The 25,217-nt window shown below is 42.3% G+C and overlaps 1 protein-coding gene across 7 annotated transcripts in view; it reads right to left on the bottom strand.

The window, feature by feature from the left end:
- Positions 1-25,217, bottom strand: part of CTNNA2 (catenin alpha 2) — a 578,592-nt gene that overhangs the window by 293,383 nt on the left and 259,992 nt on the right. The window contains exon 1 of one of the 7 annotated variants that reach the window (XM_078394461.1): positions 5,033-6,991. The exons of the other annotated variants lie outside the window; for them this stretch is intronic. Within the exon in view, the coding sequence (XP_078250587.1) occupies positions 5,033-5,053 (21 nt within the window). The 5' untranslated portion in view covers positions 5,054-6,991. Of the gene's footprint in view, positions 1-5,032; positions 6,992-25,217 lie in introns of those variants that run through there. 7 annotated transcript variants of the gene reach the window in all.

Genomic DNA, 25,217 nt, shown 5'->3' with positions numbered 1-25,217 from the left:
TTCATCGCTCCTCACATTCCAGTGGGTTGGTAGAGATTACAAAGCAACAATGAAGTATACAAAGAAGGGCTGGTTAACAAGCACATTCACTGCTACAATTTGCATCACTCTGTACTTATTTCAGTGCAAATACCCAACGGGATTCTGGCTTCTCTATTTAACAGGAGAGAGAGAGAGAGAGAGAGAGAAAGATCCATTAGAGATAGAGTGGTGGTGATTTTCATTTATAAAGCATCATCTACGTAAGTAGCACTTTATAAATAACTGGTCTGTTAAGGTCCTGCTGCTAGGGACTTGCAATTTAATAACAAACATAAGAAAATAACAAATGGGAGCACAAAAGGAGTCGGGATTAAACGGCATAAGAATACTGTAAGTAATTAGCTAATACCAGGATCTTGCTTTCACACTGGGGTTAGAGGCGCTGTTGCAGATGCTTGGGGTTGGAGAGTTTTGAAGAGTAGCTCAGAGAAAGTAACAGTGATGGACAGGAGAAGAGTTTCTGCAAAACAATTCTGAGAATAAGGATAGTGGAATTTTAAGGTCATGCCATTGTGCAACAAGAGAGAAACTGTAGAGCGATTCCCAAGGGCCGAAAACTCTTAATGTGTCGGCTGTGGTTGAGATGAACCAGCAAACATTACAGAGGTTGGGACACAACAGCGAGAGAAGAGGGGCAAGTGGGACGTGAGCTTTGCACTTAAGAACAAGCAGCTTGCAAATGATTTAGTAGCAGAGAGGAAGGACCTTCCAGAGGGATGGTATTTAATAATAATAATAATAATAATAATAATAATAATAATAATAATAATAATAATAATAATAATAATAATAATAATAATAATAATAATAATAATAATAATAATAATTGTTATTGTTATTGTTATTGTTATTATTGTTATTGTTATTGTTATTGTTGTTGTTGTTATTATTATCATTATTAGTATTAGTATTAGTATTATTATTATTAGTAGTAGTAGTAGTAGTAGTAGTAGTAGTAGTAGTAGTAGTAGTTAATATTATTATTATTAACATAATTGATGTGTTTTAGATTGAATTTTAATATCACAGCATGCTAGAATGCAAATTTCTTTTCATTTGGCAGTATTGTATTCGACTTTGCCATGAGCCACCTTTGACTGCATTTTGCATGATGTTGAGGGTGTTTGGTTAAGATGCAGGAGATCCCAGTTCAAACCTTCTCTGCGCCACAGAATTCACTAGTGATGATACTTGTAGTTTTCAAAGAAGCTATGTCAGTCCGTCCAAGCCTCCAATTCAAGCATTCATGGATACATCCCCTTCTTCAGATACTGCAGCCCACTCCCACAGATGGGCTTTTCCCTATTTTGCATGTGAAGAAGTGAACTGCAGCCCACAGCTGCTTCTGCTAATTATAACTTTTTTTGGTCAAAATCCTATTGCCAATTTACCCTTGTGTCAGGGAAATCACACAGAAAGAGGGCTGACCACCAAAGAATTGATACCTTTGAATTGTGGTGCTGGAGGAGACTCTTGAGAGTCCCCTGGACTGCAAGGAGATCAAACCTATCCAGTCTGAAGGAAATCAACCCTGAGTGCTCACTGGAAGGACAGATCCTGAAGTTGAGGCTCCAATGCTTTGGCCATGAGAAGAGAAGGCTCCCTGGAAAAGACCCTGATGTTGGGAAAATATGAAGGCAAGAGGAGAAGGGGACGTCAGAGAACGAGCTGGATGGACAGTGTCATCTGGATGGACAGTGTCATCGAAGCTACCAACATGCATTTTAGTCATTCACTGGTTCTTAACCTTTGTTACTCAGATGTTTTTGGACTGCAACTCCCAGAAGCCTTCACCATCAGCTCTGCTGGCTGAGGTTTCTGGGAGTTGCAGTTCAAAAACACCTGAGTAACAAAGGTTAAGAACCATTCTTCCTGATCCCATGGACCAGAGCACGCCAGGCCCTCCTGTCTTCCACTGCCTGCCGGAGTTGGGTCAAATTCATATCGGTAGTTTGGTCAAATTCATGTTGCTGTCTTCATATACACTGGTGTAATAACTAATGAAAGTATGAATATGGTAAGTGGGGACAATTAAATGCTATTACACAGTGAAATTAAAGCAAGCATTTTCTCACAAAACGTGTCCACTAAGACTAACAAAGCAGAACCGGGGGAAGAAGAGAGAACCAATCGGAAAACAATTCCCTATGTTAATGCATTCACAACAGGATACCAGTTTATGTGAGGTATATTTTCCAAAGCTCAAGCAGCGTGGGAAAACCTTTCGCTCACTTTCAAATGTTACTCTTTGTTTTCAGTCGGTGCAGAGTTAGGAAAAGATGTAATCCTGCTTTCTCTATGGATATCAACAGATCCGTGGCAATACGTCCGCCGTATGTTCTACCTGTCAGGTTGTTCTAAGCCGCTTCCGCTCTTGTGATCTGCTGTTCTTCCGCTCTTATTCCGGTGGGGAGGGAGCGAGGGGGATGAGAGCTGTTTTTCTGTTTTATGTGTTCCAGGTACAATGAGAAGGATAGCGTAGCGGGACCCATTCTCTTCAACAGAGAGACTGGGAAAAGGGAGTCTTCTAAATCTCACTCGAAGAGTCAACTGGCTTTAAGCCACTCTACATGCAAGACAAAATGTACTTATTAGCAAATGCATTTCTTTCTGGCCAGGTGAGAGCAGCGATGGTATGTGCAGGCTTGTCACATCTAGACTGTAGGAGTGGAAAGTGGTACCAGGAGGGAAAGAGATGGCCCTGTCTGAGGTTTGCCTTGGCAAGCCATTCCACTCAGTTCCTGCCATCCGAATTTGCTCAGGTGTCGAGGGACACAGGGTCACATTTAGGGATGGACAATTCAGCTGGAAGGCTTCAGGGGGGTAGCTTCCTGTTAAAAAAACAACAATAACTGCCCCAGTCTTTGCCCTCTTTCCAGGGAGCTTCCTTTTTGAACCAGAAGGGTGGGCTATGAAGCTAGGCCATGAGGATGTCCAGATACTCCTTCTCCTTACAATTAGGGGTCTGTAGGTGGGGATGTGGTGGCGCTGCAGGTAAAACGGCAGAAGCCTCTGTGCTGCAAGGTCAGAAGACCAGGCACCGTAAGATCGAATGCACGCAACGAAGTGAGCTCCTGTCGCTTGTCCCAGTTCCTGCCAACCTAGCAGTTTGGAAGCATGTAAAAATGTGAGTAGATAAATAGGTACCACCATGGTGGGAAGGTAACGGCGTTCTGTGTCTAGTCGCACTGGCCACGTGACCACGGAAACTGTCCTCGGACAAAATGCTTGCTCTACGGCTTGGAAATGGGGATGAGCACTGCCCCCTAGAGTTGGACACAACTGGACTAAGTCTAACTTCTGGAATGGAGATTTCTAGGAGTTGTAATCCCCCCCCCAAAAAAAAATCCATATAGCATAATCCCTTGTCACGATCAGCAAAATAAATGGGAGCATCTGGACTACCCGGATCAGATATGTACTGAAAATGCTTTCTTCATTTTTTTTGTTAAAGAAGATGGTATACTACAGAGAAATGTTTCAGAAATCAACACCATTCCTTCCTCTCTGTACGTTAAACAAGAAAGAAGGACTCCTTGTATCATCCTCATACACAAACATGGAAACACCTTGGCTCTTTGCACAGATTACACAAACTGCACCCCATCATCTTTCTGGACACTATAAAGAAGCAGCCCTATTCTTGCGATAGACCAGATGGGCGGGGTACAAATCAAATCAAATCAAATCAATCAATAAATAAATTTCACCTTGTACAGCTAATGACAGACATACAGAGAGAGAGAGAGAGAGAGAGAGAGAGATCACAAAATGCAGGCCAACCCCAAAGATGGAAATAATCCACTAACACTACCACTTTTACTAGTCCTTCCTAGAGGAAAACAGTTACTTCTGTTTTAAATGTTGCATGTTTATGAAAGTACACAAAAAAATAAATTATGCATAAAGCCTCCTCAACATCTCTGTCTTTTTCTAGACGCAGATGTATTTTAACCATACAAAGGGGAAATCAAATCAAGGTTGACATCTCTAGCCAACAGATCTCTTTCGAAATATCCTGATTCCTGGTGGGGGGTGTTGGAATCTTGGCTTGCCTCCAAATGGATCTGGGGGTTATGCCTATGGAACATGTGGCTTGATAAATAAATACTAAATTCAGAGACATCCGTTGACACGTTAGCCCCCTCAGTAATAATTTTGTCTCACGTCTGGTTTGGGATGGAATCCAATTACAATCAATGTGATTCATTTAGCTTCAAGGAGGTCCTATTTTTAGTTAAACTAAATAATTGGCCAGACGGTTTTAATGGTGTAAAAAGGAGAACTGGAATGTTATGTGACTTCTAATTCTCTCGAAACATATGGGATGGAAGAAGGAAGAGGGGAAAATCAATGATTTGGATAGAAATAATGAAACCTGAAGCTGATCAGTATCATCACTTGTATTCCAAGAAGTCTTCTCCTCAAGAGTTAGTGGTGGTGGCTTACTCTGATGGCTTGTCCCACTCTTAACAGGTTTTCAGTATCAGATGAAGAGTATTTTATATTCTCAGGCCTTTTTAAGGAGGCTGATGGTGGCATTTTTGTGTGTGTTTGTGTGTGTGTAAGTATATGCATGCGTGCACTTATGCTGAAGTGCATACACCACTGTGTACACATGCGCGCACACACACATGTATTTATGCGTGCCACACACACACACACTGACATGATTATATTGCAGAGATGCTTTGAAGTTTCTTCTTTGAAGAATAGCACATGCCAAACAAACATGAAAAAAAGAAATAGTCCAATAAATGCATTATTATGATTGCAGAATTACTGGAGGGAAGAACCAAGGTATAGGGCTTCATCCGGATCTCCCTTCCATTTTTTTACAATCATTCATTCTCTCGCGCCAAAATGCAGACACATCTTCCCCCACCCCCCAAAAATCTAATGGCTATGCTGACCGCTTCAGTTTCTCATGGACGCATAAAAATTTCAGCCCACAAACAAGCAAACAAAAGCTATAATGATGAATACGTACCGGCAGAAGAACAGAAAACATACTGTGATATCTTCTTGCAAAATAGGTACTCCAAAATAACGATACTACACCATAAAATTATTTGCAATCTCCTATATGTACATTTCCGACTGCATTTATTTAATGATCAGCATCACACACACACAAAACAGTCACATTTTCCAACCTTCCAGCAAAACCTCCTTTCAGTTCTACTTGTTTAGAGAGAAACATCAAAGAGGTAGTGCATGCGTCAGCCCATTTTCCTCTTCCCTCCCTATTCTTATTTCTTTTGTGTTGTATCTCTCCAAATGATAAGCTTCAGGGAAGGAAACAAAAAACACTACCTCTGCATGACACTAAGATAAATGGAAACACTTTATAAATGAACAACAAGGAGAGGCAGGCTCGAGGGCATGCATTCCTAATATATGGACACATATGTTTCAAAAAGCAAAGGTTCTTTCTGACGTTTCATACGGCATTTCTTTCCCTCTATCCCCTCTCTGGCAAAGATCTAATGCACATCTCTCAAACTAAGATTTATAGGTCTTCAGTCACCCCTGTCCCCTTATATTTATTCCCAGTCAGAAAATCATATGCTTTGACTGTCCCATTCACTTGCTGTCCTGCCCCATCTAGTGATGTTATCATAGAACATATTATAAAGATCAAAAGCAAAACAAAACAAAACAAAACAAAACAAAACACAAGTGTGCTGCTTATACTGTATACTCTTAAATCTCTTTCTGGGCAATTTAAAATTTAATCATGCAGGCTACATATTGTCTTCCCCCTACCCTCAGCAAGCTGGGTACTCAATTTACCGACCTTGGAAGGATGGAAGGCTGAGTGAACCTCGAGCCGGCTACCTGGGATTGAACCCAGTTTCTGAGCAGAGTTTTGGCTGCAGTCCAGCAGTTTAACCACTGGGCCAGGATGTTCCCCCTCAACCTTACTGGATAATGAGCGAAGTCACAGTTTGAGGTGGAGGTGAAGCCAACCCCTTGTATTTATCAGGCAAGCTTCCAAATATCATGCTGCCATGTCTGGCTCAAATTTTCCCCTGAATCACCCCCCATTTTCCCATACAGGCTATTATATGCCAGCCACACGAGACATATCTACATGCACAGACTTGCAGTGATTACATTTCTGACTGTATATGATCCCTCTCTCCCCACCCCAAGATACTGCAACCTTTGATTTGGATTGTAGAGAACACAAGAAAAAAGCAGACCACGCCAGTCTATTTTTAATGTTCAGAGAGTCAGCCAAAAGATTTATGATTACAAGAAAACTGCAAAGGGGAAGATAAATGGCTGCCGGGCCCTCCTCAATCCAGCAAGAGAAATTGTGAAGCTCATTTGGTCAATAAAGTATTTAAACCCTTGGTGATATGTGGGTTGTTGCAGATTAATTTTTGAAAGTCTTTCATAGAGTAACAAGGTCTTTAATTTTATTTTAACTCCAGGCATCAGATTGTGTACTGCCTGACTTCTATTGTCCAGAGTATTCTTCTCAAAACAAGGCTTTTAGATCTGGTTGTACAAGACAAAACACTCAGCTATTGCAGCTAGTCTTATAAATATTCACAGTGAGTTAAATCCTCCTGTCCCCTGGAGATGGAACATGAAAAAGGAGGGAGTAAAAAGACATCAGCGTATTATGCTATAGGTTAAATTCATCTTTGATCACTGGGGGTGTAACAACAGAGAGCCCCCAAAATCTAAGGACTCAGGAATTATGTTGAGCAAGCTTTCTTTCTTTCTTTTTTAAAATCTGGTCTCATATACATTCTCTCATCTGTTAACCATATTCTCCACGCTCTCCTTTTCAGGCCACAGAATTCTGTTTCTTCCACATCCTGAGTCCACGCCTGGGGCACAGGGAAGGAGGACAGAGAAGAAAGTGTCTGGTGGATAAATCCAGGAGGGAAAAGAGAAACAAATCAAGGTGGAAGGAGCCCAGATACATGGAATCCATTTCATGGATAGGTATTTTACTGGGATGGGAACCCTAAGTGCTCCAGGTCAGGGATGGTGGACCAAGTTTCAGCCAAGAATAGAATCTGTACTCATATTTTGTATCTAGCGGTAAATAAGTGGGTGCCCAATCAAGTTAAGTGTGAACTCTCACTAGAGCAAAAATGAGTAAATTGATGCTATCCTACCATGGCCATGTAACGAGAATACAGAACAGGAGTTACCATTAGCACAGAATATGGATCAAATGAATGGTTTCCTATAGGCAAAATGTCAGACAAGGGTGGATTTTATTCCCTTTACTGTTCAATCTGTACACAGAATGTATCATGGAAAGCCAGACTAGATTCAGATGAAGAAGGAGTAAAAATTGGTGGAAGAAACATCAATAATGTAAGGTATGGAGGAGTCAAAATTCTGTCTGTGTTCTGGTGCAGTGTGTGGGATCCTCTGAAGATGCCGGCCACAAAGACTGGTGAAACGTTAGGAAGAAAAACCTCCAGAACATGGCCAAAGTGCCCCAACAACCTACAACTACCATTCGATCCTGGCTGTGAAAGCTTTCGAGAATTTAGTAAGTCCCCTGAGTACAGCTGCCAACTAGCATCTGTGGTCAGAAGATCAGTCATAAGAGACAACAGATACAAAAACATTCGATTACTAATTTTTCCCCCATAGTGGAAGGAACTTTAATGGGAGTAGTTTGGGGTAACCTAACTTTCCCCTCCCTCCAACCTCCTTAGGAACTCTCTCTTATTCTGCATTAGGAAGCATCAAACAAGCAAGGGTGTTCTGTGTTCTTGGTTATAGATGCTCTGGCAGTTGTCCTCTCTATGACCTCTGATTACGGATCCTAGAGCTTTGTCAAACAGACATTCTACTATCTGTCCTTGAATGCTTAGCCATACAAAGTGTAGCTAGTAGAGAGCCCGTCTGACCTGATTTGGGTAGTGGTGTTGACTCCATTCGCCAATACTGCCAACTGGACATACATTGTGCTGGTTGTTCTGTGACCCCTTTCATCCACGACTCTGGATAAGTTGTCCACATCAGAGGTAGGAAGCACAACCTGGCAATACTTCTGCACCTTTTTGGATAGACATTCCCAAGAAGACTGACTTTTGCTGGCAGCAATGAATCTAGAGATTCTTCTCTTTTGAGTTTCACAGTGTTCAGTATCTACATGAAACCATGGGAAGGGGCTATCAGAAGATTCAGTCAGAAGTGTCCAATATATACAAATGGCACTCAGCTTTGTTATCTTCTTGCTTCGTGTGCTGTGCCTAAGCTGAGGGAATGCCTGGATCTAGAAGTGGTTCAGACTCCAGAGATGATAAGACAAGACAGAGGTGATGTTTGAGGGTGGTTTTTCCACCTAGATGCATTGTGGTCAAGCCGTTCTAAATAGGATTGCACATGACCCTTACGCTACAGTCAGGGAATCCTTTTTTAATTCAGCATTCTCATTAGAAACTCAAATTACCTCTATGGTTTGAAGTGCCTTGGTGGCAACCTTACCTGGATGGAGATAGCTTGGCTATTTTTACCCAAAGTCTAGAAACCCCCATTAAGATTAACACAAAGCTTTACACAGCGCTGTCTCTTTTTTAAAAAAATTGGAAACTGCAACAAGTTAAGCTATAAATGGCTACAAGATTATTATGCTGTACTTAGATGTTTGACTACAGTACAGCTCCCACTTCCACCATTTCTGGTGTCAGTATTCCTTAATGTAAAACCATTGCCCTCCTTTAAAATTGCATTTTAATTGTGGGGTTGTGAGTTTTGTTTTGTTTCTAGCTTCTATAGTTATGTTAGGTTTGATGCTATTGTTTTATGCCTTATTTTTTTAAAAAATTAACTAAAGACTTATTTCTCTTAAGTGGCCTGGAAACATTTATTTTATGGTGCAAAAATCATAAATAAATTGAAAAATGTGCCATAAAACGAGCAGCACCATTCTGTTAATATCTCTTTCTTTATTTCCATTTAGAAGAAGAGACATGAACTAGAGATATCTTAAACCAAAATGGCTTGACAGGGAGTGTCAAGATGGTGTAATTTGGGTTGTACTAGTATTAGCATCCATAGTTTTTCATAGCTCCCAGGTTCATTTCTCCCGACACACACTTCCACACAAAGCACAGCCAGGAGAGACCAAGCACTGTTTGTAGGCAAAAAGACTTCACCAAGTGGAAAACGATTAGTACCAGTCAGCACTCAAAATTCTGTGCAACACTGTGCCATCTTTGGGAGCACGTCCCTTCCTACACGCTTGCATGTTGCAAAAGTAACTTTTTAGTAAATCTGTCCAGAACCTGATGCATGGATGTTTCTCTTTCCAGAGGGACAGTTCAGTAAAATTCGCTTGATGCGGCCTGTGGGAGTTAATCCCTAATTTATTTATTCTTTGAATATACACAGAAAGACACTGTCCAGAAGCCAATGGATGTTCGTATAAGATTTGTGCAACTTGCTGTGGCTAATCGACAAGGGGAAGGAACACATCCCATTTGTGCAATTGGGTGCACGGCCAGGCATGCAACTGAGGCACACCTCAACACATTGTCAATTCGCTGTAATTAGCAACGGCAAGTAAGGCAAAACCTAAACACCAATAAGGATTTGGGTCAGAGATGCATGCCACACACAAGGACTATGTTAACATATCACTATGCGGTCTCTCTCTAGGGAGCTGAAATCCTATAGACAGTTTTCCTTGTTTATAATAATTGTTAACATTCATACAGTTAATTATTCAGCTCTACTACAAGTACGGAATTAAACTTTCCTTCTTCATTAGAAGGCAATTACTCATGCCAGCCCCTCTTGGTTTCAAACTGCACATTCCAGTTGCGAGGGACGTCTCTTCCCACAGAGGTGGTCCCGCTGGAAGGCAGATGAAGGTCAGAAGCCCTGGCTTTGGAAGTGCGGAACGCCCATGGAATAAAAAAGGATGTAGAATTTAATGATTCTAAGCTCCAGTGAGGGGCATTGCAGCTGAAACAGAACAAGCTTGGAAAATCAGATAGGAGGTACCTTCCGCTCTCACTACATGCTTCCATTTTTTCCTCCTAATTAGGCCAGATCAACATGCATGCAACAAAGCAATGTATAAATTATGTTCCCCGTCTCCCTACCCTACCCGTATACCTGATGCAAATGAAGTCTCCATACTAAAAATTAATCATGTTACAGAACAAGACTTCACATATAGTGAAGCAGGTTAATCTGAGGGTCTTCAGAGAAAACACGTTCTGTGGAAGCTTCCAACAAGATGCAACATGCTTTTTCTTTCTCAGCAGGGATGTGGGGTATCTGTTCGCTCCACAAGGAGAATTATTATGGGACAGACTGCAAACAGAACCCAGCCCTTTCTCACAGCAGCTGGAGTAACTGGAAGAGAGGGAAGGAAACTGTTTCTGGCTCATTTTCATCAGTAATTTTCTAACTTGCAGTTTGGACTCAACCCCACACGATGGCGCCTAGCCCTACATTTTTGCTTTATGACCTATTATTACCACAAGACCACTGTGTTTCAGCCACCATAGGCAGCTGTTTCCTCTTCTCTGTTTTCACACATAATTTCAGGACTCATCCTTTTTTTGCCCCTCAGTGGTTTCTGCAAACTTTATTGCTATGTGTGTGTGTGTGTGTGGAGGGGAATGCAGACTCCTCATAAAGGCTAGAGAAATCATACCACTTTCACATCGGTGTGAAAGCACCAGGTGGCAATGCCTTAGCAGGTTTTGATTTGTTTTAAACATTGACTACACTCTTCCAGCCAAAACGTTTTAGCGCTTGAAGCTGACCCTATAAAAATAACTCAGGAGACGCTGCAAGAGAAAGCTCCCCCTTGTCACGCTTACTGAATAAGATGGGGATGTCCAACAGCCAAGCTGTGCAATTGCATAGAATCCATGTATTATAGCACAGCTAAGAAGCGGGCAAGAGGGGAGGGCCTCCCAAAAGTTTGCTAGCCATGATTAAGATCCATTTGTCTCACATTTTGCCATCTGGAACAAGCACGGCTGAGACAGATTCACCGCCAACCCTTCTCTGACTCTTAGAAGAAAGGACCCTTCCAGTCATTTCCTTCTGGAGCACATTCATGGAAGGAAAACCTGAATGATTTTTCCTTCTTTAAAAAAAATGCCTTTTTCTTTTTTAACAGAACACCCTCCCCTCCCCCAAAAGAAGCATATCTGATACAGAAAGGATGCTCAAGAGATGCCCTTCTTTCCAAACCAGACTCTCCCTACTGGGTTGGCCAGAACCTTTGGGTGCGGAGGATCATTTGTCTTTCAGCACCCACTGCTGAGATCTTGGGAGCTGTATTCAGCACAGACATGCCACATGTTTAAAAGGTACACATTTCCTAGAATCCTATTCGTATGTCACTCACCATGGAAAACTGTAGCTAAATTGCCAAGGTGGTGGGGTACATCTCAGGTGTGTACATGTGACAAGGTCTCCCATACTTTACTTCATGTCTTTATCTCGCTTACAAGGGGGGGGGGGTCATATAGTTTTTTTAAAAAGTATAGTAGATCTGTGCTGCTGGATTGTGTAATAAAAATCACGCTAGCTGCTGCTTTCAATTCCTAGATCGAGATGCCACCGTTTCCTAGGACTCCCTCAGGGCTAGAGAAGTCAGCAGTGAGTGATTCCAGAGTTAAATTATCCAGCTAATGAGACAAACCCACAAAGGCAGGATGCCAAGTTGAGAAAGGACAAAAGGACCACAGGAAAGGAAGGAGAGGTGTTGGATGATCCGTGTGGAAGAAGGTGGAGGGAGAGGAGAAAGAGAAGTTTTGCCTACATGCTGAGACAGACTAACTCAAGTATTTCTTTGGAAGCGAAATGGAAGGAGTAGGGGAATTGGGGTCTAATCCTATTAAGAATGGGAGTCTTTGTTAGGTAAAAGTAAAGGTAAAGTTTCCTTGACATTTAGTCCAGCCGTGTCCAACTCTAGGGTGCGGTGCTCATCCCCATCTCCAAGCCGTAGAGCCAGCGTTTTGTCCGAATACAGTTTCCATGATCACGTGGCCAGTGCGACTAGACACAGAATGCTATGACCTTCCCACCGAGGTGGTCCCTATTTATCTACTCACATTTTTACATGCTTTTGAACCGCTAGGTTGGCAAGAGCTGGGACAAGCGACGGGAGCTCACTCCGTCGCGTGGATTCGATCTTACGACGGCTGGTCTTCTGACCTTGCAGCACAGAGGCTTCTGCAGTTTAACCCACACAGCCACCACGTCCCTTTGTTAAACCATTTCAAAAGACGACTGGATTTTCTAACTGTCAGGCTACGGTCACAGGTTATGTAACACGAGGAGCCCTCACTGGTAGGAATGAAAGAAGTGGTTTCTACCACTCCCTCTATGGCTTCTGTTCATACAAGGGTCATTCATGAAATGGTTGCTTTTCGTCTTTGCATTTTTTGTCAATAGTGGTTTCTTTGGGAAAGGGTGAATTCAGAGTTCCAACTGAAAATGGAAGGGCATGCACACATCATTGCCCGCAAGACGCCACACCCTCAAGATCCATGCAACCATCTGTTTGTGCAAACAAGCAGCGCCCAGACAAAAAGATAAAAAATAAAGCTTTTTTTTTTGTTCTCGAGTGTCTGAATCTTGAAATCATAGGAAAGAGTTTATCAGGGGGGGGGGAAGGATGTGAAAATTGCTAGGAAGTGATACAGTGTGGCTTATACATTGTGTTGAATGTTTGAGATTCATATTCAAAACTCTTTTCAGCCAGTAAGTTTCTTGTGTGACCTGGGCATCAAGGACCACCCTCTGGAATCACCTACGTCACAACAGCTTTGTCCATTTGTTTTCAACAGAGCAAACAGGACATCTATGAGGAAGAAACAAAATTCAAGGCTGCTGCATCTGCAGCACTAAGTCGGGATGCTAGATAGAAACCAGCATGGTAAGCTCACAGAGTAGCCGGGCAAGAAAAAGAGGTTTACTCTGCAGGGCAACAACCACATATTTCAGTCTGCAAGCAAACCATGTCTGGCAGCACTCCTGGCACCTGTTCCACTGGAGGCTTCTTTCATTGAGTCAGCAAGCCGCTATCCAAATAAATTAACATTAAACATCAGAACATTTTGCAATTTAAGTTCATAGAGGACACCAGCCTGATGCAAAAGTAGTGTTCAGATAAATAGTCTGCAAGTATTTGAACTATCAAGAATGCAATTCTCCCTAGAATATAACTTCCTATTATTCATCAGTCACATGACATGCATAGACAGACAGACAGATGTTAGATAGATAGATAGATAGATAGATAGATAGATAGATAGATAGATAGATAGATAGATAGATAGATAGATAGATAGAGAGATAGAGAGATAGAGAGATAGAGAGAGAGAGAGAGAGAGAGAGAGAGAGAGAGAGAGAGAGAGAGAGAGAGGGAGGGACGGACGGACGGACGGACGGACGGACGGACGGACGGACGGACGGACGGATGAACACTCACACAGACAGATCTCCAGCAATGAGAAAAATGTTGTCGCTGTTGACAATGACATAATTGTTAGGCTGCAATGGCTTCTGCAATTATTATTATTGCTAATGAGGGTTGCTATTGTGCCCCGTAACTGCACCTGTAAATTGAATCTAAATTGTTACGTAGTCAGCTGAATTTTCATAAGTTATTTTCTCTGCTTCATCAGTCAAAAAGACAATAAGCAGAGCCTGTCAAAGAGGATCATCTAACACTCCCCAGACAGTTTCACAGTAAAGTCTCTAAGACCAAAGGCATCCATTTGTCTTCAGGCCAACAATACATCATGTTCCTTCCCAGAGACCATCACACAAATGGTCCTTGCTGAGGGATCTTGAAAGTGTGGGTGCAACTAAACAGGGAGGCTGTCTTAGGTTGGTCTAGATGAATTCCAAGTTTTATACAGCAATTAAATCACTGTTATCATTCACACAGATTGTTTAACTATCCGCAGTTACCAGAAGCGTCCATACTACATTTTAAATTCCCACAATTCTCAATGGGATCACAGGTTGCCATTTCTCCTCTGTCACTAATACTGCACTCTTCTTTTCCTTAACTCTTTAAAAATTGGCAAGTCACATAGCGCTGAACTGATATAGCAACTTGTGAAACTGCAGTGCTCATCTGACATAGCACTATACTGGAAAATAAATTTTGAAAATTAAAAGAGACAAGAGGCACTCACATTAGGAGGATGTTCCCACTGTGCTGGCATACCTCTGCACTGAGTTTAACCTTGCCATCTCTAGCACAAACTGCAGGAATTAAATCACTGCATTGAACTTTAGTGTGCCTAAGCAATGGGATAAACTGCAGTGTAGTCATACCCTGTGTCAGCTTCTCTGGCAACAATATTGCGGATTCATTGGACCTAGTAGGTCTTATAAGTCCTCACGCACAAAAGACGTGCTTCGCATGTGACAGCAAAATCAGAACAAATCCTCAGTCTTCTATAAAAGCATCAGGGAGCCCAACTGTACACCCCCTGCTGCAGAATGGGACTGAGGACAGGCTGAAAAATCCTCAGCTAACAGATATGAAAGAGGTGTCAGGCTTCACTTGGCAGGATCTAAACAAACACTTTGGGGGAAAATATTGAGGCAGATCCCACTGTTCCTTTTTATCAAACACGGGGGGTTGGTTGGGGGGTGTCTTTGTTTGCAAGAATGTAAAACCCAGGAAAATTATGTTGCCTTAATAACAACTAGGTGCAAACACACACCAGGCCATATACTTGTTAGTCCAGATGAAACTACAATATGTTTAGGCCAGAGCATTCATCTGGCCAGCTAGGGGGGCGTTGGTTTACAGAGTCGCTAGATCAGATCCCGTACATGGCAGTTCTTTTTATTTCTGAAAGGGTGGAAAACTAATATTCTGAATGAGTTAAGCTGGCCACAGTGATATTCCCGCATTGGCAAAAGATTGTAATAAATAACAAGAGTAACACAGTTCATCTTTAAAACAAACCACAATAACGCAGTGATCTATTAATGGCACCACTGGCGCTGATTGATGCTGAATGACATTTATAGGGAACATAGCACTAAGAATATGTTCCTTTTACTTATGCCATAAAAATTAACATAACTTAGGTTGTCCTAGAGTTACTGACTTTAAAAAAGGTACTGCAAACAAAGCAGAGGTGTGGGGTGGGTGGGTGTGTACATGCATGACTGTACACACACACACAGAGAGAGAGAGAGAGAGAGAGAGAGAGAGAGAGAGAGAGGCACACACCCCTTCTCCCCAAGGCAAAGTTATATTGGGGATACGGCACCTGAGAAGACAGAATGAATAAATTTGTTACAATTGTCACCTTTTCATACAGTTTCTTTCATACAGATGCGTGACTTTCTCCATCTGTCCAGTCATTGCACTGGAGATTCTCATTAAAAATGCTTCTCAGTGAGAGCATTATGACCCCCAATTTTATGCCAGTTTTTGAAAACGATCTGCCAGAAAAGGTGACAACATTTGATTCAAAGCAAACCTGGTCTTCCCCATGGAGTGTGAGTAAATACAGTATTACAGGCACATAAACTGAGAAACAGGACAACCTTAACTTCTGCCGAAGCACCTTTTAATTTGTGCACCACGTATGACAAACACTTCCTTTCTAGTGGGCTACATAGTTTTTTGTTTTAGGATTCCTTGAGGAATCAACCGCAAATGACAGATTTGGGGAGCTGCTAATTCTGACAGCATGCAAGACACACTGACGTGACTCTTGGGTCACAAATGAAAGAAGAAGGCAGATGTCTTCTTCAAAGCCCACATAAACTCCCACCGAAGGGAAGAAAAATCATATGATGGCCCAGCTGTTTTATTGGCCTGAAACTGGTGCTGATGGCAGTTGAAAATTCTGTGTTATGTATCTCTTTGTACTACGGGCTACAAATCAAAATATGGACATTAGTATGGTTGCAGAAAAAAAAGCCTAAGTACATTATGTTCAGTATTAATTGTGTGCTGTCAGGATGATCCCCACGTATGGCAAACCATTCCAGGGTTTGGTAGAGAGTCCTTAGAAGAGGACTTCCATTCTCCTGGGGATGCCTCGGGACTGTGCAGGTCACCCAAGGCCACCCAGGCTGGCTCTTCCCCTACAAGGCAGAAGGCGGAACTGAACTCCATAACCAGGTGCTCCAAGTCACTACGCTATCTAGTTTCATCTCAATTACGTTTTATTTTGAGATTTTTTTAAAAAAAATACATTGTAACATTGAAAGCAGGTATAAGTATGCGGGGTCAGGGAGATACAACCTCTCCCAGAAGAGTGTTGACTAGGAAAACGTAATTCCCTCTTTATTTATTTGTTCCTTTTATAACCGTAGAATCTGAAGCCAACTTCTGGTTTGTCAGCAGGACTTCAGATGTTGTGCGTTTGTGCTGGGATGGAAAAAAACAGCATCTGGGGCTGCCATTCGGCCACTTCCTTCTGGAGCTTACAGATGGCCGTCTTAGGAACAAAGGACGTCATGGATAAAATCATGGGAGCAAAGGGCATGGCTTTGTTAGTACGAATGTTGGGGAAAAAAAATCAGTTCTTTCGTTGTCTGCTTCTGAAGTGGCATTTTTCTCACAGTTTAAGATGCTACCTGAAAATTCAGTACTGGCATACCGATAGTAAAACATACTGGCCACTTCCAAGCAACCCCCACACACAGTTGCCTCCTGTACCCTCTTCCTTACAATCTGCAAGTGATCAGACGATACGAATGACTAAGACAACACTACCTCCTCCGACAGCATGCATTGTTTTGCTTTCTTCCTTAGGAGAGATGGACCTAGGAATCAATATTCTTTTGTGTTCGCTTGTCCTTACAGCCTCTCTTTGGTTCAAGAAGCTGCGTCTTACCACTGGCTGGTAAGTGTGACAATAATAATGTTTATGGATCCTATGTTTTTTAAATATCAGAGGTCTCTGTGAACACTTGCAGTATTCAGGTACGGTCTGAGCGATATGCCCGTTTGGAGGGTGCCTTTGCCCTCCACAGACGTCAACCCAACAAGCAAACAAAACAGTCTGTTGGCGCTGTGTCTCTGTGCATTGTGGGTTTCTTCCTTCAAGACAGTGGCTGCTGTTCTCAGTTGAAATAGGTTTGCTTATAACTAGCCACCAAAAAAAGAAAAGAAAAAAATAAACTGCTTTGAACTAAATTGAACTGAAATCTAATGAAATATACAAAACGTAGAGTCCCCTACTAGGTTTTTAATCCCATTCCATTCATTTATTCATTCTGCTATAAACTTCAAAAATCTATGTAAGGACTTCCAGCTGCAATCATTTGATCAATCAGCTAATGAGATCGATTTCATGAGATTAACAATTGATTCCCAATGTTAAGCAGCCACAGACATTAAAGCAATTAATTCTGCAAAGTTCTGACTTGTTATCCAAGACTGTCCCATGGTGCCCTTGACCAAGGACTGGCAAACTGACTACGCCATCTACTTACACCGATACTACCACTCATTCAAAGCTCTCGAAATCATGGTGGAGGGGTACAGTGAATCTAATCTCAAAGCTCATCTGAGTGGCTGTTGGAGCATCTCTCCCGAAGAACAACTATCTGGTCCGCCCAGTCCTTGCTTCTTAGAGTGGCCACACTGAGAAAGGTCAAAAGAATGTCAGCTAGAAACTGGGCTTTCTTGGTGGTGGCCCCATTACTATGGAACGCTCTGCCACTGGAAGTGCACCAGGCCTCCCCCCTTGGTATTTTTAGAAATACAAGTAGATCTCTCTCTCTCTCTCTCTCTCTCTCTCAAAAAAAAAGCTCTTACAAACGAATTCCCATTCAGATCAAAAGAACAGCGCATTGATGAACTAGTTTCATCAGCATACACAAAATACTGAAGACACTGCATTTCCTGAAAACATTTCTTCCAGAGCTGCTCCTTAGCTGTCAATCTTCCTGCCTTAAACACATATTGTTAATCCAGATCATGCCTTTTTCTGTATTTTCTCACCACCTCTCCTGTCTAGTAGCAGGGATGGGAATTGTTAAAAAGAAAACAAGATGGGGCAGTTCGCAGAGCCTTTGTGTGGGGTCTTGCTAATAGCCTGCTCTCTTGAAGTATCCTTTGAGCAGAGGACAGCATTAACGCCAAAGGAAGTCCCCGCTTGATAAATGCAGCTTCACTGTGCAATCTCAGGCAAGCATTTTATAGTGGAATTGCAAACCGTCACCCTGCTTGCCCTACCTACCAAGAGAGGGGGAGGACTAAACTATCTGCTGGTCTGTTGTGACCTCCTATTGACAAGCTGCTTCACACCAAACTGTTAAAGACATGCTAAATACACATTATTGAGCTGGAAAGAACATCTGATGCCATCCATTTCGGTGTGGGCGGATGGAAGTCGTGTTCACACAAACACAGACATCCATGCAAACCCATCCATTCTTCTTCAAGTCTGCTTGACATTCAGAGACTTCACACACACACACACACACACACACACACACACACACACACACACACACACACACACACACACACACACACACACACACACACACACACACACACACACACACACACACACACACACACCCCGAACATTTGGCAACTGCTCTTGACCATGTCAGCACAACGGATGAACACCACCTTTAAAAGGAATTCTGTGTTTCCCCCTCCACCTTTTTGGACAGCTTAAAGGCTGATTGATATGATGGCGGCTGTCAGTCATGCTTGTCCGTGAAGGCAAACTGATTTGGTTTTGCTGTCAAGCCAGCAGTTTCATTATTCCTCTGGCAGCAGAACCAACTATTGTTTCGTGTTTCTCCAATTGGAAATGAAAGCGATATCTAACTAATTCTTCTTCCTCTTCCTCAAACAATCTTTGTAGACTCCTTTGTAGAAAGGGAGTTAAAAATAACAGTAATGCACTAAAGAGTCATCACCACTGCGCATCTGTATTACAGAAACCTAATTATTTGATAGGACATGCCTTGTCTAATAAAAAGAAAAGCCATTAGTCTTCTGACTGAAAACATTAACTACCGGGAGTGAGGACGTGCTATATTTCCGATTACCCATGGATATTGATTGCACGTTTATGACAAAGATGACTTACACCAATATAGCAGAGACTAACCAGTCTACAGCGTATTACCCAGCTCTAACCAGAAGATGTCCCCTGAGTTAAGTTCATAAAAAGAAGAAGAAAAGAAAGACATTTTTGTTCTATGGAAAAGGTGTTGATAGAATGCCAAAATAAATAAGGCCATTTTGACTGGGTTCGGTGTTTTATGTTTATTCAGCACCTTGCCCCACAGGCTCAAGGTAGCCTGGAAAATTCTCACACCCACTAGCCTACTGCTTGGACCAGTCCTTTGATTTCCTTCTGGCCAGCAAATGTCTGCCTGAATCATCCTCAAGAAATGCCTCCCACAAGCTAACAAGCTGGGCAGGGCAGGGAGCAATGTTTCAGCACCCAGATAGAAGAGATCCAGCTTCATGTTGCAAAACACACACACACACACACACACACACACACACACACACACACACACACACACACACACACACACACACACACACACACACACACACACACACACACACACACACACACACACACACACACACACACACACACACACACACACACACACACACACACACACACACACAAAAGATAAAATAAAAGAAATAGTTGTTTTTGACAGTTGTGTTGAAGAGATGCTCAAGGGCTGAGGGGTAGAAAAATTGATATTTTGATGTCACAGACTACTGCGTCGGAGGCCAGAGAAAGGACACTAGAGCAAACTATTTGCAAAAGAAAAATATTGCTGAAAAGGGCAGGGAGGTGCCAGAAACATGACAGGATATACAAGCTTGATCTATACAGAAACTAGCTCTGATGTGAAGATCAGCCGCTAGTGCCCCATGCTGAAAAAAAAGGGAAGATGTGTTCACGTGGTCCCAACCCACCCTTAAAAGACTAGCAATACCCAATCAAAGATATGACCCGCTTCTACAAAGAAAGAAATCAATCCCATACTTGTAGAAACAGTGAGTATCATCATCATCTGAAAGCAAAAGAGCTGGAACGAACCCTATGCATCATCGGGTTCAGCTCCTGTCTAGGAGGCAGAGTGGGGAATTGAACTCTCAACCATTGCTAAGTTTCCACAGGACTGCCCTGTTAGTTTGCTACAGGCATAAACTCACTCAGTCACTCACAGGGGCACCTTGAAGACTTACAGATTTATCCTTCTAGTCTAGTAGTATTAGTTGTAGGTAGTTAGGTATTTGATTTATATATGTCATGCGCTATTCTTCAGAAGGGTCTCCATAGAAGATATTGACAAAGAGGGGAAATGTTTGAAAATTAAGAAGTATCCTGAGGGTTCAGTCACAGAGTAAAAGAAGCTAGCACAGAAATGAATCTCACACAGTGTGTCGTTCCTGTTGAATGTTCATGTTCAAACTGCAACACAAAATTGGAACATGCAGGGCTAAATTCAACAGTGGTGTGTCCCCGTCCCCCCTAAATATGATCTCGGGGCACAGCTGGACTACAAAGGAGAGGCCGAATAGTACCCACTAGTGCTGTCCATTCTGTTACTAGAAGGACAATATTTGACACACAAACCTTGACTTGCATCACAACGCTTTTTGTACGTCAAATGAAACCCATAGAAATATCAATCAGGAACGACGGGACATGGAAAGGAAATGAGGAAGGATGGCAGGAAAGGAAAAATTCACATAGTTAATCATTTAGGGGATTCGTTTTCCTTAATCAAGAAGGAATAAAACTAACCTACACCAACTAGCCTGTATTTACTCTTCACACAGAGGATCTGCAAAGTTCTCAGCTTTGAAGATGGGGCACAATTGCCTTTATTGGTTGGATAAGAGAGACGAATGGGATTTCTAAATTAAGTACGAAAAAGAAAGTATTGTCTCACAATCAGTCTCTTATATACAATATGCACATGTAGACAGGAAGGCTGATTTCTAGTCTGGGTTTCTGAACAGTGACAAAACCGATGGTTATTAAATGAGTCCGAAACACAGTAGATTATTGTTTGGTCAGTCCTATCTCAAACGAGGACAATTTTTCAGTGTTGTATTTATTTTATTTTCATAGTTGCTGCGTTCGTGTAATAAATGAGACACATTTTCTGGCATTTTTCTCCGAAGAGACACATCATACTATCAATCTTCCTAGGGACGTAGAAATGCATTAAAAGTTGAGCCCATCTTTCTTTTCAACAGAATTCTCCCCCTCCGTTGCAATATTAATATCCATGCATGTCCACACATTTATAAGTCAGTGGAAAGAGTTACAAGATCTGAAATCAGTTTTCGGGAAATTAAAGCACCGTATTTAATTTCATCTTAATTTAGTGTCACGCTTGACCTTTCTCTTCTGTGAACAGAACCCCACAGACCCTTGAGTGTGCAGGGCCTGTGGAACAGAAAAGGTTGTCTAATGTGAAGGTCCAGCTTGACCAGAACCTTTCATCCCAATTCCCTAAGACACTGAAAGAGATCAAGAGTGTAGCTTTCACTTGGGACTTACACCGCATCCAAAGCTTTGTTGAGGTAGCCTCAGATCTTTGGAGATGACTCTTGATTTGGAGTAGGGTCACTGAGAAGTTTTCAACCACAGGTCAGATAGAGAAGCTTGCCATGTCAGTGTTGACATCCCTGTGATGCTGATGGCACTGTTGGAGCTATCACAGCAGGTAGACGCTTATGGTGCTGTTTGTGTTGAAGTTTGTTTGTTTGTCTGTTTTGGTGAGTAGCTTCTTGAAATAACTATCATGGCAATCTGTCCCTGCTAGGTATCTCTCTTCAACGGGTGTTCAGTGTTAATTTTTAAAAACAATAAAGCTATTCCAATAATTTGGAATCAACAGGTAGAACTGCAGAGTTGGAAGGGACCCCTCTGGATCAAGGAGACACAACAGGCTCCACAGCAAGAGACCTAAACCACTGAGATATCTAGCAGTTGTTCCTGTGCGTAGATTTTGCCCTCTTTGCAAGACATCTAGTTAAAAACAAAGTCAATGTAGATCCTGCTCATCTCAGCATAGAGTATCCAGAGAGGGATGTATGAGAGAGTTAACCCAGCTCTGAGCTCAAAACATTGTCAATGTTTCTGCTGTCACAGCTGAGTTTTGACCCTCAGGAATCAAAATAAGGCCAACTTCCGGGAAAAATAGATTAATTAGCATAAAATCCCCAGGATCCATCCAGAGGGGCTTGAAAAATCTTTGTCTATGTCCTGCTGAAAAATATATTTATTCTATAGTAAGGACATGGTCACACAGCCAAACAAAACTGGGATTTGACCTGTATTAAAAACCATGCAGATTTTCTCGGTCACACAATGAATTCAAAAGTATGTATTTATTTTCCTCTGGCTTGCATTATTTTCTCAGGAAGTGAGTTAAAATAAACGGCCACCAGAGGGTTGTTTATTTTAGCACACTGTCTTCTTAACCTGCTTAAGCCCATGGTGAACTGTAGAGCCAAGGGTTTTTCAGTTGCTCAGTAGGAATGCAGGAAACGACTCAGAAAACCACATGACTTGAGTTGGTTAAAATGAAAACACTACATAATGTGGGTTGTTTTGTTGTTGTTGTGGTTGTTGTTTTGAGAAATGTAGGCAGGCTCTGAGAGGGAATGAGAAGATGACTTGGAATATCTGGGGAGAAAATGTAGACATGTTTTTAGGAAAGGAAATATGCAAGTTTGTTTGAGACAAAGGAGCAAACTGGAATAAGAGATCTGGAAGGACCTCAGTTGCAAAAACCAACAAACAAACAAAAACAAAAACCTTCCCAGGGGAGGAGAAATGGAAAATGGAACTGGAAAAGGAGGGAATGATTCAAGGAGTCTCATGCCCCAGTGGTCAAACCGCAGTACTGCAGCCAAGACTCTGCTCACATCCTGAGTTAAATCAGGTAGCTGACTCAGCCTTCCATCCTTCCAGGATTGGTAAAACTAAGTCCCAAGCCTACTGGAGGGGGGGACAGAAATGTATAGCCTGAATAATTAAATTGTAAACTGTCCAGTGATAGCTTTAAGCACCATGGGGCAGTATATAAGCAGTACACTTTGATTTAGTAAAGCTACATAAAGGTAAAGGTTCCCCTTGACAATCTGTTCATTCGTGTCTGACTCTAGGGGGTGGTGCTCATCTCCGTTTCCAAGCCATAGAGCTAGAATTTGTCAAAAGACAGTTTCCGTGGTCACGTGGCCAGCGCAACTAGACACGGAATGCTGTGACCTTCTCACCATGGTGGTACCTATTTATCGACTCACATTTTTACATGCTTTTGAACGGCTAGATTGGCAGGAGCTGAGACAAAGCAACGGGAGCTCACTCCATCGCGTGGATTCGATCTTATAACTGCAGGTCTTCTGACCTTGCAGCACAGAGGCTTCTGCGGTTTAACCTGCAGTGCCACCAAGTCCCAATATATAAGCAGTACACTTTGATCTAGTAAAGCTACGTAGTCTGCTAAATCTCTTTGAATCAATAAGTGACTGAACCACCACTTCAACAGGAGCAAACAGGGCATCTAGATGGGTCCTGAGCCAGTGAGGCACGAATCACACTCGCTTGCTCTGAGGTTACACCCTGACTCCTTTGAGGACTGACTACAGATGAAAGAGCCTCCTTTTCCCTATTTGGTACCCTTAAGGAAGGACCAAGCATCCTTTCACCGGCTCTCCAACAGCCAGGAAAGGAGTTTTTTAAATGCACATCTTTCCCTACGGAAAGGAAACCATTGCAGCTGAAATGTGTCAGGTTTTTGTTTCTGTCAGCATTTGCAAACAGGAGCTGAGCTCCATAAACAATATGCAAACCGTTCCGGAGTTCATTGCCAAAAGGAGGAAGTAACAATGCCACAAGTGATTCAAGTTATTCATGTAGCAATTTCGGACAGAAGTAAATTTATTTGGAGGGGGGAAAATACATTTCCGGTCTTTTTCTGATGTCTGATATCATATGGAAGAAAGATGGTGTCAATATATTATTGTGCTGAGTCTCAAAAAAGCCATTCTCAGGCAGACAGTGGACTTGCAAGTATCTTAAAGTTCTACTAGTGAAAGTTGACCAACTGCTGTCTTGTACCCCTGGCCCGTGTGTGCACAAAGGGGGTGGCCCCAGAGGCACATGGAAGCTATCTTCCCAGTAAAAGCCGTGAAATCTGTTACCACCATTTTTGCTGGAGAAAGCAGAACGGATCTCACATCCTTATGAGATCTGCACAGTCCCACTCCAGGTGTTACAACAGAAGCAGAGAATCAGGAATTAAACTTCAGCAATTCTCCCATCTCACAATGTGGTTAAGAAGCAACTCAAACTGACTGCTACAATTATCAGCGTGCATCAGGCAAAAAAAATGAAGCTAGTGGAGAAAGAGGAGGGTCTGAAAAGTTTGGTGGAGGCTTGTCACTCCCAGAAAAATACTGTCCCCTTTTCACATCTCTTCAATCTTCACAAACTCCAAACTGTTTAAAAGAATTAAAACGAAGATCATGTATGCTTTGTAAAAGGACGGGTGACCCATTTATAATGAACAAGGAGACACTGACAGAATATACACTGACTTGAAAGATAGCCGAACCTGCTGACATCACAAATCCTGCTATTGCTAATTAAATTCAGCAGCGATGCCTAGATGCTCTGGAAATTTCATCCAAAAATAGACTGTCTGCAATGTGAGTGGAATTCTTTTGAACTCCCAGCAAAGGATCGCAGGGGCTGGCAATGCTACACCATAGAGGCCACCTAACTTCATCTGCACATATTAAGTGAAGGGCAGAAATAATCAATAGCTGTGTAGCCTCTGGCAATGATAATCCATTAGAAGCCTAGTTGGTTGAACATTAGTTCATTTAGTGAGGGCCATTCAACAGTTTTGGAATCGGGTGCAGGTGGGGTGGGGAGATTGCCATACCCTCTCCTATTATATTTACTGATGAAGCTTCTGGGAAGGAAGACCTTCCCCTTTGTGGCCACGCTCCACAAATGCCCTTTCACTTCTGCCTCTGTTATATGAACTGGGCACACGGCCATAGCAGACAGGGTGCTTGTAGTTAAATATATTTGTGAAGGCTTGTTTGTAGTTAGTTTCGCTATTGCAGAGAGACCCACGAAAAGATGTGGTTTCTGATGCTGCGCCCTTGAGGGGAGTAAGGCAGTTGTTATGACAGG

Source organism: Pogona vitticeps, chromosome 5, assembly GCF_051106095.1.
Source record: "Pogona vitticeps strain Pit_001003342236 chromosome 5, PviZW2.1, whole genome shotgun sequence".
Lineage (NCBI taxonomy): Eukaryota > Metazoa > Chordata > Lepidosauria > Squamata > Agamidae > Pogona > Pogona vitticeps.
The sequence above is the reverse complement of the archived record's forward strand: the minus strand, read 5'-3'. Positions and strand labels throughout refer to the sequence as shown.